This window comes from Rhipicephalus sanguineus, chromosome 2 (assembly GCF_013339695.2).
Source record: "Rhipicephalus sanguineus isolate Rsan-2018 chromosome 2, BIME_Rsan_1.4, whole genome shotgun sequence".
NCBI lineage: Eukaryota > Metazoa > Arthropoda > Arachnida > Ixodida > Ixodidae > Rhipicephalus > Rhipicephalus sanguineus.
In genome coordinates this window covers 81,859,970-81,875,177 of record NC_051177.1, presented here as the reverse complement: position 1 = coordinate 81,875,177, position 15,208 = coordinate 81,859,970, and the positions used below count along the sequence as shown (strand labels likewise).

Genomic DNA, 15,208 nt, shown 5'->3' with positions numbered 1-15,208 from the left:
TTACGAAAGTTTATGGTACAAATAAAGGAGTGAACAGAAAATCTGGTTTGCCACCTTGTACCAATGCCTTCTGCTCCATTCTTTGTCATTTTTATCGTCCTCCACTGACGGCCGGCTGATCCCAATGATAACATGGGCAGACGGGCAGACCGGTAGATGCGTAAAAGATAGATTACACGAGCATAATAACAAAGTAAGTAGCGTTGCTCCTGACGGTTTCCTTTTCCTGCATTGTCACACATCTAAGTGCAGACCTAGATTTAAAGAAATGGCCATCGTGAGTAGGAGTAGGTGCGAGATGACGCGATTGATAATGGAGGCCAGCGGGATTTCAGCGTTTGGTGACGCTTGTGTGAGCAGTACGTCAGTGGTGCTGTCAAATAAGGAACTAGATTACATGTATTCTTGCTCTGAACACTGACAAAACGCAAAAACGCAGAAACTCATTAGCATCAGAATAATGCATCGCTACAAATAGCAGCCCTGGCGGCCATTTATTTGTCTGTAGTGTCGTGCTGACATTCTGGTATAATCAGTAATTTTTTTTAATGTGGTCACTTGCGCCTGCTTAATTTTCTTTTGGGCATTACGTTTTGCAGCGCTCTTGGCTTTAAGCTTAGTACACTTTCTCTCAGGGCTTAATCTTTTGTTCAGACATAACATTTTTTGGGTGGTACAAAGGTTATGTGAGTTGTACATTGAACTTATTTTTTTCTATTTGCTCTGGTGAGCTTGTGGTGTGCCGTTCATTAAATGAAGCGTGCTCTGTTTTTTTTTTTTTTTTCAATCCAGGCCTGACTGACATGTCTCAGCACGCACCACCACCGCCCCACCAACAGCAGCCACCACCGCAGATGAATGTGATTCCTTCTACTGGAAGCGTCGACCATTCAAACGAGCCATCAGACATGTTCCGGGGGCTACTCAATGCCAAGAAGCTCGTCCTCTCAAAATTGACAAGCATCGACTCGGAGGTACGCCAAGTGAATGCAACCTGCAATGCCTTTCTCTCTTCCTTCTCTGCCACCTCGGCTCTCATTCTTCTGGATGGTCTGTCTGTCGTGTCCTTTTCCCGCTTCTTGTCAGCTGTGGTGAGGTGTGCATGCTCACCTTTAGCACTGGGCTTGGTCTCTGGAACCGAAGTTGAGAGGTGCCAGGCTTCTTTCAAACGAGAAGCAGTGGTTTTTCAAAAACATGCGTCTTTGGCTCTGAGGTTATCCTATTGAAGTGTGGTTTGTCTGGACAGTTAGGGAAGATGTGAAATTGTTGTTCTTTACTAACCACCTATCTTATACTGGCAAGAAGAAACCCCAAAATTTAGAAAGCTCACTGTCCTAAACTGCTCATAGCGCTGTTATTCTGACGAGAACTGCCTATTATGACCTAAGGTTTTGTCCAAGAAATGTGGCAGTGAGTTGCTATCTATGATTGTAGAAGAGTGCAACGTTGCGTACTACTTTTATGTGAAGTTGCATACTAGAAACGACACACGGATGTAGAGTTCTATTCAGGACATTTCCTACTGATTCTGTATTCTAGGAAGTGAGGACAAAGTTAAGGTTCCTTGCTTTAAACTTCATCTGTGTCAGTGTAGACAATGCAGCTTACTACCATAGGCTGATCAGTCATCACAAATGTGTTCCCAGATTTCCCGCATCTCCGCTACATGCTGCTGCTTACCATTGGCATGCCTTCTGTAGGACAAACTGTGCCGACGCCTCAGAACTTTTGTGTGTACTCTTGCATAGCAGTCCTCAAAACACTGTTGGAGTGTAAAGGCCAGTCCTGACTTCGCGTCCTAAAGCTGGAGTTGGAGAATGATGGATGGATATGATTTGATTCCAATCATTTTACCTAGTACAGTGCAGAAAAGCAGCACTTCACTAAATTCAGTGAAAGCTTTTACACTGCAGTATGTTATTGGCACCTTCTGCATGTATTATTAATCATGTCACAGCTCGTTGTACATAAGTAATGTTTCCTAACTTGGCACACATGCCTTGTGAGCGAAGCATGCTTATTTTTCACGTTTTTTTCTTTCGCTCTGTTTTTTTTCTTACCTCTACTCTTTGAGGTGCCCTTTCGCGCTGTGGTTATCACTGTGGCGTCTGGTGCTGTGAAAAGTTGGTGCAACGCCGTCTTTGTAACCACCCGGTGATCTCCTTTTTGCACAAATGATCACACCAAGGCTTACTTTGTTTTGCATGGTCTTTGTCTTGTGGCACCTCATCCCTGTCTCTTCCTTTGCTTCTGACTTGGGAAAGAGGGAGAGAGAGAAAGGAAAAAAAGGAACATCTTGCCATGTCATGCACACTTTTTGGAAAAAGCACCTCTTTTTCACTGCAGCTTGCCTGCACACTATGTGATAAATTGATAAGTTATTGGCACCTCAATTAAGCTGACGACCGTTGGATGTGTGTGGGGCACATGAGCAAGCTTTGTTTTGACTTTCGTTGCTGCATTTGTTCATGGTGAACATTTGAATGAACTCTGTTTCAAGAGTAGCATCTGCAGAAAATCTTTCGAGGGTCAGATGCTTAGAATAGTGCTACAGTTTCTGCTGCGTTATTTGCTCTGACGGTTATGATCTTGTGTAAACTGTGCTTGAAAAATTCGTTATGTAACATTCACCCTAGTTGGCCACACACACACTATCACACTAGAGCACCAGGGCATTTGATTGAACCAATATGGGCTGTTACTCTGGATTTCTAGTACACGCAGGATAAGTAAGACTCTTTTGAGGAACATATATTACTGAATAATTTCAACTTCCAGAAGTCTTTTTGTATGTTATGGCTCTTCTGATTATTTTGTGCAGCTTGTTGTACTTAAAGTTAGTCAGGGCCTCATTATAGCAATATAGGATATAATAATATATAATGGATATGGCATACAAAATGAAATTCTTCTTCAGATCCTCATAGAAATAAATAATCTGCTGCATTGTTTTGATGAAGCAAGATGTCTCAGAAATATAGAGTCACACGTTGATATAACAAAGTCATACTTGCAGCTAGTACCTTAATTACATCATGAATTTTATTAACTTGAGGTTCCTATGTCCTAACAGTAACATAACCTCACAGACTTCTAGAATAATCCTGCATCTGAAGTAAGCATACTGATGCTAGGCAGCCAAAGAAGAGAAGAGCGAAGTAGCATGACCACACGCCGCAAGAGTTGAGACAAAACTCAAAGCACGGAATAAATTCTGGCTCTCTCGTACAATCACGTGATTGCGTAAGGCGGCAATGACAAGGACCATATTGAATCTTTAACAGGGAACGTGTGGCTTGTTTGGCTTTCCCCAACGCATATATATGCACGCATTTGTACAGCGATCTGCTACTGAGCGAAAACAGGCACCAATTCGTTAAAATACTGTATCTGGTCCCATGTGACGCCAGTTGTCCCGAAATAATTGTGTGCAGCACTTCGCCTATTACACTTTCACATTTCACCCTGATATAAAACGTTATTTGTCTTCAGTATCCCTTTAAATACCAGGTTGTACACAGTAATGTTAAGCGGGACCAGCCCCTGGCCTTTGCTGTAAACCAGAGCATAGAGATCAAAGCGGGAGTGAGGCTGCGGGTGGAGTTGCGATTGCATTAAGGGGCTGTTGAATTCACGATGAAACAAGCAGGAGGGTGGGGCATTGTCCCACGACAGTTTGAGCTCCTGACGTATGCTTAGTAGGGCCACTAGAGGAGAAACAAGCTGCTTAATGCAGAGATGACCTGCACGTCTTTCTGCACAGAATACCCTTCCTTTCAAGGAAACTGGAGGGCTTTCCATTTTTCTCTACTAGTTGTGCAACAACTAGCCGCAGTTGAAGAACCGTGAAGTTGACAGCATTGGCAAAATCGGAGGGTTGTAAATGGGATATGTGTCCCAGCTTCCTTCTCAGTGTCGCTTCTCAAGTGCTTTGGGTTCCCATTGACTCGGTGCACTCCAGAGTACTACATCATGTACGGAATGAGCAGAGCAAATGGTCCATATGATACAGTCAGTGTCATTTCAGCATCTAGTGATTTAACATTGGCATTCTCCAAGCACTAGCTGTCACACTGTAAATTAGTATACACATGCTAAGTGGTCAGTCTCCGCTTACGTGTGATTGCATACAATGGGCACAGAGCTACAGCTGAAAAGCTTGCAGTCTTTGTTTACTGGGTTGAATGATCCTTAGTCTATTGTTATTCCACAAAATAATCAGGGACAAGCGAAGGCCTTATAGTGTATCAAGATATTCTTACAATTCTGGTTGTTAATGTGGCACTTATTTTGCAAGCTTCTCAATCTCCTTGGAATCCTAATATATACGTACATCAGGCTCCAACAAAATTTCGCTTAACATTCCGTGATGTCTGGTGCCACATGTTTAACTGGTCTTTCCCGGGCATACGGTCCATATAAGAGATGGTTTTAATCATGAACTTCCCTTAAAGGGTCCCTAAACCACCCAGGGGTTGAAATTTAGTTGTGGTGTTAAATGTTAAAAAATTATCGGAGGTGGTGTAGGGGCCCTTTAAGTACTGTAATATGGGCTCCGCTGTATTTCTGCATTTCATGTTACGTCTCAACAGTCAGGTCGCTGCTAACATAACCATTCAACGGCAGCCGCTGCATTATTGTGGCTTCCTAAACCTTACTGAAGCAAACACTTGGCTAGCATGAGCAAATACAGTGAACACCATTGAAATGGCACGGTTGCTAGTTTGTAGGTTGGCTATTTAAACTGTAGGTGGCAAATATATGGCCATTGGCCATTTCATACTGGATATGCCTGTTCTCGTCAGATCATCAAAACAGAGAAGTGCTGTGTTTGACAGCCACTGGATAGGTTTTCTCCCACGAAGGAATTGTGTGCTGCTTGAGGGAGTCCACCGTAACATTTGTGGCATAAAGTGTCCCTTGCCTGCAACTCTCAATGAGTACTATAGTTTGTACACGATAATCCTCGTAAAGTACCATATTCATATCGCAAGTTCATTCTTTTAAAGAACCCAAAAATCTGGGTATTTATACTTTACAGGAAATTTGCTGGGCTAGACCACATATGCAAAAATTGTAGCAGTAGTTTCTTGGGTTCTGATACGAAGTTCTGTGCTTATGTATGCTATGGGATGACTGTTCTAGAGTTAAAGGTTCTGGGGGCAAGCACATTATAAAATGGGTTAAGGAAAAATGGAAAATCTCTCTGTTGAATCGTCTTACACAGGCACTCAGCTAGGCACACACACTTTGATTTAAATCTCAGCAAGAATTTTCGTCTTCCTTTCTTGGCATTTAAGATAACAATAGTGGTCAGAGAGATTTTCTGAATGTCAAATTCAATTAAGTTGCTTTTTTTTTTTTTGTAATGAATATAGAGCGACCGCATTAGAACTAAATGTAACTCTGTATTTCTTGGGAGTTGAATTGTAGCAGACTCGAAATCCAGCAACGCGACACAAAAGATACATTGTGAAAGGACAAAATTGTGATTTCCTGTGCCCCATCACCTGTCCTCACTGAATGCATACAGGCAGGTGCATTCAGCTGGGCTGGTGCCTGTTGTCTTCCCTTCGTGCTTCCTAGCTGGCACTTGTGTGGTGGTGGGTAGAGTGAGCCTTAATCGTAGCGCATGATGTGAAACAAGAGCCCGCTCCTGTGTCTGGGGTGGCCCTGCATAGGTGTCGGACGCCGGCACAAGCCAGGGCTCGGATTTGACGGTGCCCAGCGGCAATGTCAGCGATACAGGCAGCGTGACCATGAACCCTGCCTTCTTTCGCCAGTCGCGTGGTGGAAGCAACGCCTCCTTTCGCTCGACCGTCTCTGACAGTGAGGTGGAAGCGGGCGGCGTGAGTATTAAGCATCCTCTGCTGCTTCCTCGTAGTGGTAGTTGGCCTAATGGGCATGTGGCTGCTCGAGTATACAACGTTTGTGCACATTTTTACGGGTCACCTGTATGACTAGACTAGTGCTTATACACGTGTATGACTGGATTTGTGCTCATATAGTTGTTTACTCTTTTTTATTTTGTATCTAGTGCTTATATAGTTGTTCATGTTTTTTTCTTAGTTTGTAGGTTGAGGACATTGAAATGTGGCAGCATTGCACAAATACTTGGAACATTCTATTTTTGCTTCTTTTTTTTTACATATTTGTCACAATGCAGGCTAGGTGCAAAGTTAACCTTGCAATAACGAGATTAAACATTTAACAAGTACACTTGTAGCATGCCGTCCATGTTAAAGGGGCCCTGCAACACTTTTTAAGCATGGTCAGAAAACGCTGCCGATCGGTAGTCGAGGCTCCTTAGAACACGCGAGCCAAATATTGCAGTGCAGCATGCGGCCTGAAATTTACAATTAATTTTCAAGGTCAGCTAGAAATCATTCCTTCTTCTTTCTACAAATGATGCCATATAATCAAATGACCGTGCCTGCACCCAAATTCACAGCCATTGGCTGATTTGGGCATCGTGAGCTGCATAGTTACCGAGGCCGCCGCAAGAGGTCGTCACGTGTCCACGTGTGCGCGATCACACTGAATGTAAGCCGCGCGTTCTAAGAAAGAAAAAGTGTGCGAGGTCATGACTTGTGCGTGCGTAACTTCTTTCTCCCGTGCCATCCCTCCCTGCTTAGCTTCCAGCGTGTTTGTCGTGGCGACAGAAGGGAGAAAGGAATCACAGTGTGCGACAAATCTCTGTAACTCCGCTCGTACTTGCCAGGTTCTAAAAATTTTGTGCCGGTCGATTTGTGTAGCAGTAAGCTCCTTTAATTAAGCCATTCGATGGTTACGTGGAAAAGTGTTGCAGGGTCCCTTTAAAAATCTTCACACTAAAAAACACCTCTATAGAATTTCTGCTACTGATAGCTTTTTTATTTTTTCGATAAATGTTGCTTTTGTCCACTTTAATAACACCATTTCATGGACATTACAAACTGCCTTGTGGGTAGTTGTGCTTGCATTTATAAAACTATCAGACCCTTGCAAAAGGGTTCACCTTCTTATAGCACTTTCCAATGCACAGGTGGATGAGAATGACTATTTCAGCTGTATTGTTGTTTATTGCAGAGTAGTTGCTTCTTCTATACTCTGCTGTCTAATCTCGAAGTACTCCTGAAAATATGACATAACACAAGACTTCTCCTTTCAGTGTTTGCTTAATTTGTAAATTATTTTAGAGGGCCTCTCACCAGGTTCAGGTACTGCAGACAGACAAACACAGTGCATCAATCACACGGCGATGAACATGTGCTCAAAACATCATTTTACATTGGCATATGCCATAAAGAGAGCTGGGCAGCAGAGGAAGAGGTTGACTCCAGCTTTGATATAAATAAAAGTGGAAGAGCAACTAGTACTTGTCAAAGGAGTAAGAGAGGCTACTGTGTTGGGCTAGTTGGTTCGCAGTTTTACGAAAGATGTGGTGCAAGGTTATATTTGCAAGAAGAAGAAAAGAATGTACTGAATGGCGCTCTTTATGTCCATTCTTTTTTCTTCTGTACACTTGCCTTTGCTTCTGTACATTACACTTCCTACAATTTTAACCTTGCACCATATCCTTTGTGAAACAGGAGAGGGCCTTTTACTTGGGTAGGATATGTTGCTTGCCCGGCTCCTTGCAACGCATCATTTCATTTGCTTGTATCTTGGTCACCACTGGGTCTTTTATAAAAAATTTTTCAGCTGTAATAGTTCCTTAATGGCAATTTACAGTCTAGTGTATGATCAAAGTTTCCCAAAGGATCTAGTGAGAGGTCCTTTAATGCACCGCTAGTCAGATTCCATCCCTGGAAAATTTCCATGGCGCGATGCAAAGTAGGATAATATGTACGACCTTGTCGTAGCTAGATGAGATGTCAGACTTTCAAGTCTCATCCTGCCGAATGAAAAAAATAAAGCTTCCTGGTAAGTCATTCAGTGCACGTATTGATATTTTGCTTAGTTTGTGACGGTTCATCTTTGGTTGAAGCAGCACACACAAGAAAAATGGCAGAAAGAATTGCAGCAGCAATATGATGTAATCTTTTTCTTTTTTTCTCTCGGTCTTGTGTGTTGAACTGTTTCAATTCAAGATCATGCGGAATGCATTTTATCTATGATGCAAAGTAACGTGCTGGGAAAGACGTAGTCTGCCTGCTTACATGACATTGAAGGCACCCAGTGACTGTGTACTGGTGTACTATCTGTGCCTGCACTGTGCAGTGCATCTTTACTTTTTGTTTCAGTGCCTTGCTTGCTGTGTAAACAACCAAGCTAGCACTATTGGCGCTGAATACAGCTTACATTATGGGCACAATTATTTGTTGTTAATAACGTGGGTGTAAAAAGTACTTCCTTATGTGGTACCGTACAGCTGGTGGTAGTATGTAGTAAGTAGATGGTAGGTCTTCTTCATTTTCTTAAAAATCTAGGCTATCACACGAATGGTGCTTTTTCCAATTATTTGCCCTGCATATTACTGCATGTGTGTGTTGTGTGCTTGTGTGTATGTGCGTGTGTGTGTTGCATTAATATAGTGTTTTGTACTACCGTACTGTAATGCAAGAGGCAAGTTCCCTCTGAAAGCTTAGGCCCGCTTTTTGGCATGCCATTTTCGAACTTTGGCTTATAGCATGGCAAGAATGTGAAAGTGCAACTCCAGGATAACATGAGAAAGCTAGCACCAGCAAGGGGCATGTTACACATGTAAACAAAGTGCAGCAGCTCAAGGTAACGCATCTTGTTCTGGCCTGCAAAAGCAATCGAAGCACAAGCAAGTTCATAGCAGTAGTCTAGCACTTTATGGAGCTTAGTAGAATGGCCATGAACACCCGTGACATTGCCTTCACTCTACTTTTGCAGTAATGGGAAAGAATGCAAAGTTCCTCATTTGATTTCCTCATTAGATATTTGTTCAGCCGATGTCTTCTGCACAGGGGTAATGGAAATAGAACTCCTGTCGGTGTTAGAATGTTAGATGTGCGAGTAGTTTGTACTGCTTAATTTTTACAAGAACTGAAAAGGGTGAAGGGGACTTGATGAAAGCAAGTTTTTAGGAAACTAAAAATTCTACACAAGAAAATCTCATACCTTGTAGATTCTATCTTGGGAATCTTTTAGCGTCTATGAATTACTACAGCCGTAGAAGCTGCCAATTTAATACTCACACTAATCTCATTCACCAAGGTGTATTCATCATAGCATGCTGTTCTTTTTTTTTCACATGTACCTGTACCAATAGTCATATCCTAATTGTACCAACCTTCTGAGCAGAGCGCATGGAAGGCATGTCAGGCCATTATCGCGAAGAAATCCACAAGACATTGTCTTTTAACACCACAATAGGTGTAAAGTGATTACAATGAAAAGGCTCGCCAATTATTTAGCCACATTGAAGGTGCTTGCAAGTGCCTCGTAACACCAGCACCACGATAGGCATAAACGCTCACCAATTATTCAACCGCATTGAAGATGCTTGCGAGTGCTCGGAGACTTCTGAAAACGTTGTAAGATCCTGGTTTGTGGTACGGGTTCCTCTTTCTTCCTCCTTTGCCCCCGCAGTTCATGATGTCACGGCAGATGCGTGCCTCAAGCATCTGGAGCACCAAGAGCAGCCTTAGTGGGGGCTTTGGGTTCACCAGTGGCAGCAGGAACCCCAGCGGCAGCCAGGCGGGCCAAGGGGGCAGTCCCAGTACGCCCACCCGCTCGTCTCCGCCACCGCAGTGCCGCACGTACATATATCAGGGATTGATAGGTCAGTGTGCACCGCTGAGCTTGAAAACAGAATTAGTGTAGCATCGAATTTATCGCATCGTGTCATGTGTGTACTCTGTTGTAGTTAAGGCAGCTTGTTAAATGAAGTTTGAATATGTCAACATTAATGAGGTTTCTTTCACTATTTGTGCACCTCCTGTTGCATGAGCACCACTAAATAGCTGCTTAGAGGTGGAGAGAACTCATGTACTCAAGTAAGGCTGCTATGGGGGCTAGTTGGTACGACTTCATGGCTTATTCAAGCTGCCAGGAACTAGACGAAGGGACAACTGAAAAAAAGACATGCACAGGGTGACGCACATACTAACAACTGGTTTATTTCCGTGCCAGACACATCCTTATGTACGACACTAAAAGAGAAGAGAGAAAGAAAGGAAAAGCAAAAAGAAAAGCAAAAACTAAAAGGTACATGTTATATATCAGTTAAACATGTCACCGTCCACAATAAACACTTGTGTCTTTTTTTCAGTTGTCCCTTTGTCTATTTCCTGGCAGCGCGGATAAGCCATGAGATCCTGAACTCGCGCCTCCTTAACTTTCTGTAACCTCAAGTTTTATTCGTAAAGCACAGCATCAACTATACTCTTATCTCTACTCACTTTGCTTCCTCTGGCAAAAAGTTTACCACCTGAACAGAGTTTACCTGAAAAAGTTTACCTGAACCACTGGAGAAATTCATATTTAACACATTAGGCAAGTTTTCTTGTAGAAGATTGGAGTTCTTGTTAAAGTAATGAAGTGAACCAAGGTGATATACATGTATAAGTTGTATGCTGTCGTAATAATATTCTGTTATACTCGCAGACCTTTGTGATGTTTGCACGGCTAGCACAATATATAAGGTCTCAACCATCGTAATCAGTTCTGACACGTTCCTGCATGCATTGCCTGATAAACGTACGATAAACGTCTCCAAAGCTACGTCATTGCTAGCAGAGCGGCCTAAAATTTTTAGATTTTACCATTTGTACTATTCAAAACTACATTGCAACTCACCAGAATTATGTCATTTTGTTATATTCACTGAGTGCATTCGGTTCTGTAGACAACAAAATGCTGTTTTCTCTTGTTGCTAAAATCTCGCAGTTTTGTTTTAAATGTGGCAGACATCTCTACATTTTATCGCATGGCTGCTTGATAGAGAAACAACTATATTTACCAGGAAAAAAAAACATGAAACTTCTTTTTAACCTCATGCCCCGTTTTGTCTTGAGAGTAAGCGAAATAGAGTACCTACTTGTTTGTCCATCTTGGTTTAGGTGAATTAGTTATAGCTGTCTTTAACAGCGAAGCTGTTATAGCTTGCCGTAGTTTGTCTGGTGTTGCGAAAAACTCCACAAGTGGGTGCCACAGAAATGTGACACAGGAATTGGACAAGCCGCACTACCGAGTACAGCAGGTGCGAGCGTAAACGAAAACTCTGCTCGGCAAAGTGGAGCACATGAAACACGTGAAAGAGAGAGAGAAAAAAAGAGATAGACAGAAAGAAAGTGATAGAAAGAAAGAGAGAAATAGAGCGAAATAAGGGGAATAGAGACATTAAAAGATAGAAAGACAGAAAGAAACAGGCACAAAAAAAAGACACATAACTAGAAACAAAGAAAGATAGAGAATGCAGCAGAGAGAGAGAGAGAAAGAAAGGGATGAAAGAGAAATAAAGATAGAAAGAGAGAGAAAGAGAAAGAAATAGAGAGATAAAGAAAGAAATAGAAACAAACAGATGCAAAAAAGATGCAAGAAATAGAGAGAAAGATAAAAAAAGAAAAAAAGGAAGAAAAAACATTGCTGATCCCTCTGTCATAGGAATCGGTATAACACGAAAGTGAAACGTGTCTTCACAGACGTAGTTGAGCGTTTGTTGTGCATTCTTTCGCCCCAAGCGCGAAGGAATGGATGCTACAGCATCAAATTGTAATGTTACACGAAGAACAGCAAGCCGCTCGAAACTTGCAATGTGCTGCTTAAGCAGAAAGGACGTGCGGAACGAACATACACAGGATGATCGCGAACTGTCACAGTTGTAACTTATTTCTGTCTGAGCAGCGCTCCTTTCGCAAAAGCGGCCGCTGCAGTGAGCGAGGTGACCTTCGTGCTCTCAACGGAAACTTGCAGGCAGAGCGCAAGACGCACAAACCACCGAGATCACGAGATAAGCGCCCGCACGAGCGACCACGCCCTGTCGAGAAGCGCGCTAATCCGCGTGGGAGACGACATTTAAAGCGCACTCTTCGAGCCCTTCGCGCCATCTCGCTAGTGATAACAAAAACACGCTGTACTGCCAATCTCTGAGTACCGCCACCGGCAAATGGCGTACAATAAACAGCTCGCCATTGGCATAGCAGAGAACATACTGTCTGTGGCGGAGTCGTTTCGCGCTGCGTGCTGGCGATCGAGAGGTCGTAAGTTCGACTCCCGGTGACGGAACTTTTTCTTATAGTTTTTCTTTGCCATATGTTAGTCTTTATATTTTACAACGTCATATCCGTGATGGAAATGCGTCAGTGGAGCCGTGGTGGACCGCGGCATAAAACACTTTCGTGTTAAAAATAAAGCGAAACAAGGAAGGCCATCCAGTGGCACTCTTCCTTAAGGCTTGGCACCACTAGTGCAAAGCTGCCATAATTTTTAATACAAATGATCTGTTAGTTGCAGCAACATATGGCTATTAACTCTCAGATTTTCGGCACAAATTGTTCAAACCAGAGCTGTCGTGATGACCACATTCTGCCTTTAATATTGTCTTTAGTATTTCACTAGTAGGACACATCTCACTGTGTGCTTTCCACGTTCTTGTTGTTTAGGGAAAGAGCGGGCCAACATATGGAGTGAGCCTCAGTTCTGGGAAGATGCCTTCTTTGATGCTGTTGCTCAAGAACGTGACCTCATAGGAATGGACCAGCAACCAGGGGTTTTGATGGAAAGGCAAGCATCCCGGTCCTCTGCACTTTTCACTTTTTTAGCCAACCACAGCATTGTGTCACTACTACTGTGATTGTTGGTGGGAGCAACACAGGAATCAAACAATATGAGGTGTCAGAAAAGATGGCGCTTAACGATCACTTTGTGCGCTACACAAAAAATGTTGCATAATGCAGTGACAAAATTGCACATTATTATGTGCATGTGACATGTACAGCTATTGTAGAGCTTGGTCAGCCAACAACATAATGCCACATGTATGTGTTCCAGGATCTCACTGGGCGAGAACACCAAATTTCTAATAAAAGATGTTGCTTTTTGTGAACTACATGTTATAAACGCTACAAGTTTGCCGTATTAGAAATTTGTCGTGCCCATATGTAGGCTCTGTCAGCTACTGGGCTAACGTGGCAACATTATAGGGTTGCTTGCTGGTTTGACTTCTTGCTGCAGCAGCTGTATTGCAGAGAGCAAAACTGGCCAAATACTCAAGCTTGGATGCACATTAAAGACAGAAGGGGGGTAGTAAATTTCATCTCTTCATTTTTAACTTGTGTTGTACATTAGAGTCAAACTTCATACTTTCTGAGTGAAACCCCTTCTGGGATCAGCCAGTAGGTATTGCTGTAGGTATTGGCTCAGCGCTCATTGCTGTTACAGCTTTGTGCCTCTGGCAGTCATTGGTGTTGTTGTATCTCCAGGTACCGGACTCTTTCGAGCCCAGAGAAGAAACGTCTGGAGCATGATGAGGACCGGCTACTGTCAACGCTTTTGTCCAACCTGATCGCCTTCATGCTGATGATGGAGGTGCCTGTGGATGAGATTCGCAGGCGGGCTCGCCGCTTGCTCGGAAAATGTCACATAAGCCTTGTCTACAGTGCGGAGATCAACACCATGCTGGACACACTCGACTGTGTGGTATGACTGAAATTATTTTCTTGCTGTTAACTATGACAGTTTCCTGTGTCTGTCGATTGGCTGTAGTAGCAGGAATGATGGGGATAGTGAATACAGCAGTAAAACAATGCTGTGCTGTCTGTCAATAGCATTTAAGGGGAGATGCGGGTCGAAAAACGCGAGTTTTCTAAAAAATTATCGATTTTTTGTTTTCACCTGTTTTGTTAAGATTAGTACCTCTACTGTTCTGAAAAAAAAAATCAATGCCGAGACTCAACTGGAAACTCTTTAAAATTGCGTCTAAAGAGCACAAGGTGGCTGTCAAAAGGCCGAAAGTGTGTTGTCTTCGAGCACCTTGCCGCCGATAATGCGCCGCCGCTCGCCATTGTCGACCGCATGAGGCGAAGAGCCGAGCCTCACTGTTCAAATAATGACGGTTTCCCGCGCTGCTGCAGCGCAAGAAAAAAAGAGACGCACGCTTTTGCCGCCTTTTTCGAGCGCCGCGACTGGCTTTAAATCACGTGGTACGGATCGGGAGCCGCCATTGGCCGCTGCGCGCCTGTGTGTGCTGTGAAGCCTATTTGCAGGATCCGTGTCTCGTTGAGCAGCGCAGCTGAACAACGCTTTTCTCGAGTGCTTATCCGTTATGGATGAAGAAAGCCATAGGAAGTGCGGTCACCGGCCTGTGAAGTTTCACGTGGCGTACAAATTTCGAGGACGCCGGCGCAAATCAAAGCCGAACACTCAAACCACGAAGAGAGCGTCTGCTGCCGCAAGGCGTAGTGGCAGTGACGCCGATGCGTCCGACGAGTTTGCCGCGACATTCGAATATGTGAGTGCCTCCCAGAAAAAGATCGGACTCTTCGAAGACGAAAAAAACATCACAGGAGGACGAGTCTTCGTTGATTGCTGATATGACAGCACTGAACATGTTGGTTTAATCGAGGGCACTCCAGTTTTGAACGTGTTCTGGAAGAGCTTGGCGTGCTCCCGCCTCATGATCTGGTTGCTCTTGGCACATCACGGGACAGCACACGCCAGAAAAAAATGTCTCAAAAACTAACAGGAGAAGCAAAGGGCCCGTCGGCGTGCGCTGAAGAAAAAATCTCTTGTCGAGGAGTCAGCTCGAAAGAGCTGTGAGGGCCAAACCTATGGTGCTGGCGCATTTTAATGGCAGTGGCCACTACAAGGAGGATTGCTCTTTCTTGTGTACAAATTTAGTCGCATTCAATGACATCTTTGATAAATAAACATGCAATTTTGACTTTAAAACTCGTTTTTCTCAAAACGCAAATTTTGCCATTTTTGTCAATGTGCCCCTCCTTTTTCGGGTACTTCTGGTGCTCAGATCTGCATGAAATTTTTCCCAAATTTTTTCCAAAGTAGGTTAAATGCAATTATCTTGTTTAAGTTTCAATATTCTTATTATATAATAAAAAAAAGTTATGTAAACTTTTACTAGGGCAGGAGAAATATGAACTTCCCACGTTAAAATTTTTCTCGTCTAGTACATATTTTGTATGGACTTCCTAATTAGTTACTTGCATTCCACACTTTATTTGAAACATTATGAACTATCAATTCTAAAAAATTATTGAAGTTTAGGTCTGAAAAGAGGGGGGGCAAAAGGCTTAAGTTT

The 15,208-nt window shown here is 43.1% G+C and overlaps 1 protein-coding gene across 4 annotated transcripts in view; it reads left to right on the top strand.

The window, feature by feature from the left end:
* LOC119383237 (MAP kinase-activating death domain protein) overlaps positions 1–15,208 on the top strand; it is a 75,297-nt gene that overhangs the window by 40,921 nt on the left and 19,168 nt on the right. For 3 of the 4 annotated variants that reach the window (XM_049412457.1, XM_049412458.1, XM_049412456.1), the window contains 5 exons: positions 793–974; positions 5,682–5,849; positions 9,541–9,733; positions 12,555–12,675; positions 13,374–13,590. In XM_049412457.1, coding sequence (XP_049268414.1) covers positions 793–974; positions 5,682–5,849; positions 9,541–9,733; positions 12,555–12,675; positions 13,374–13,590 — 881 coding nt within the window. The remainder of the gene's footprint in view (positions 1–792; positions 975–5,681; positions 5,850–9,540; positions 9,734–12,554; positions 12,676–13,373; positions 13,591–15,208) is intronic. The other variant, XM_049412459.1, reaches the window with a different exon arrangement.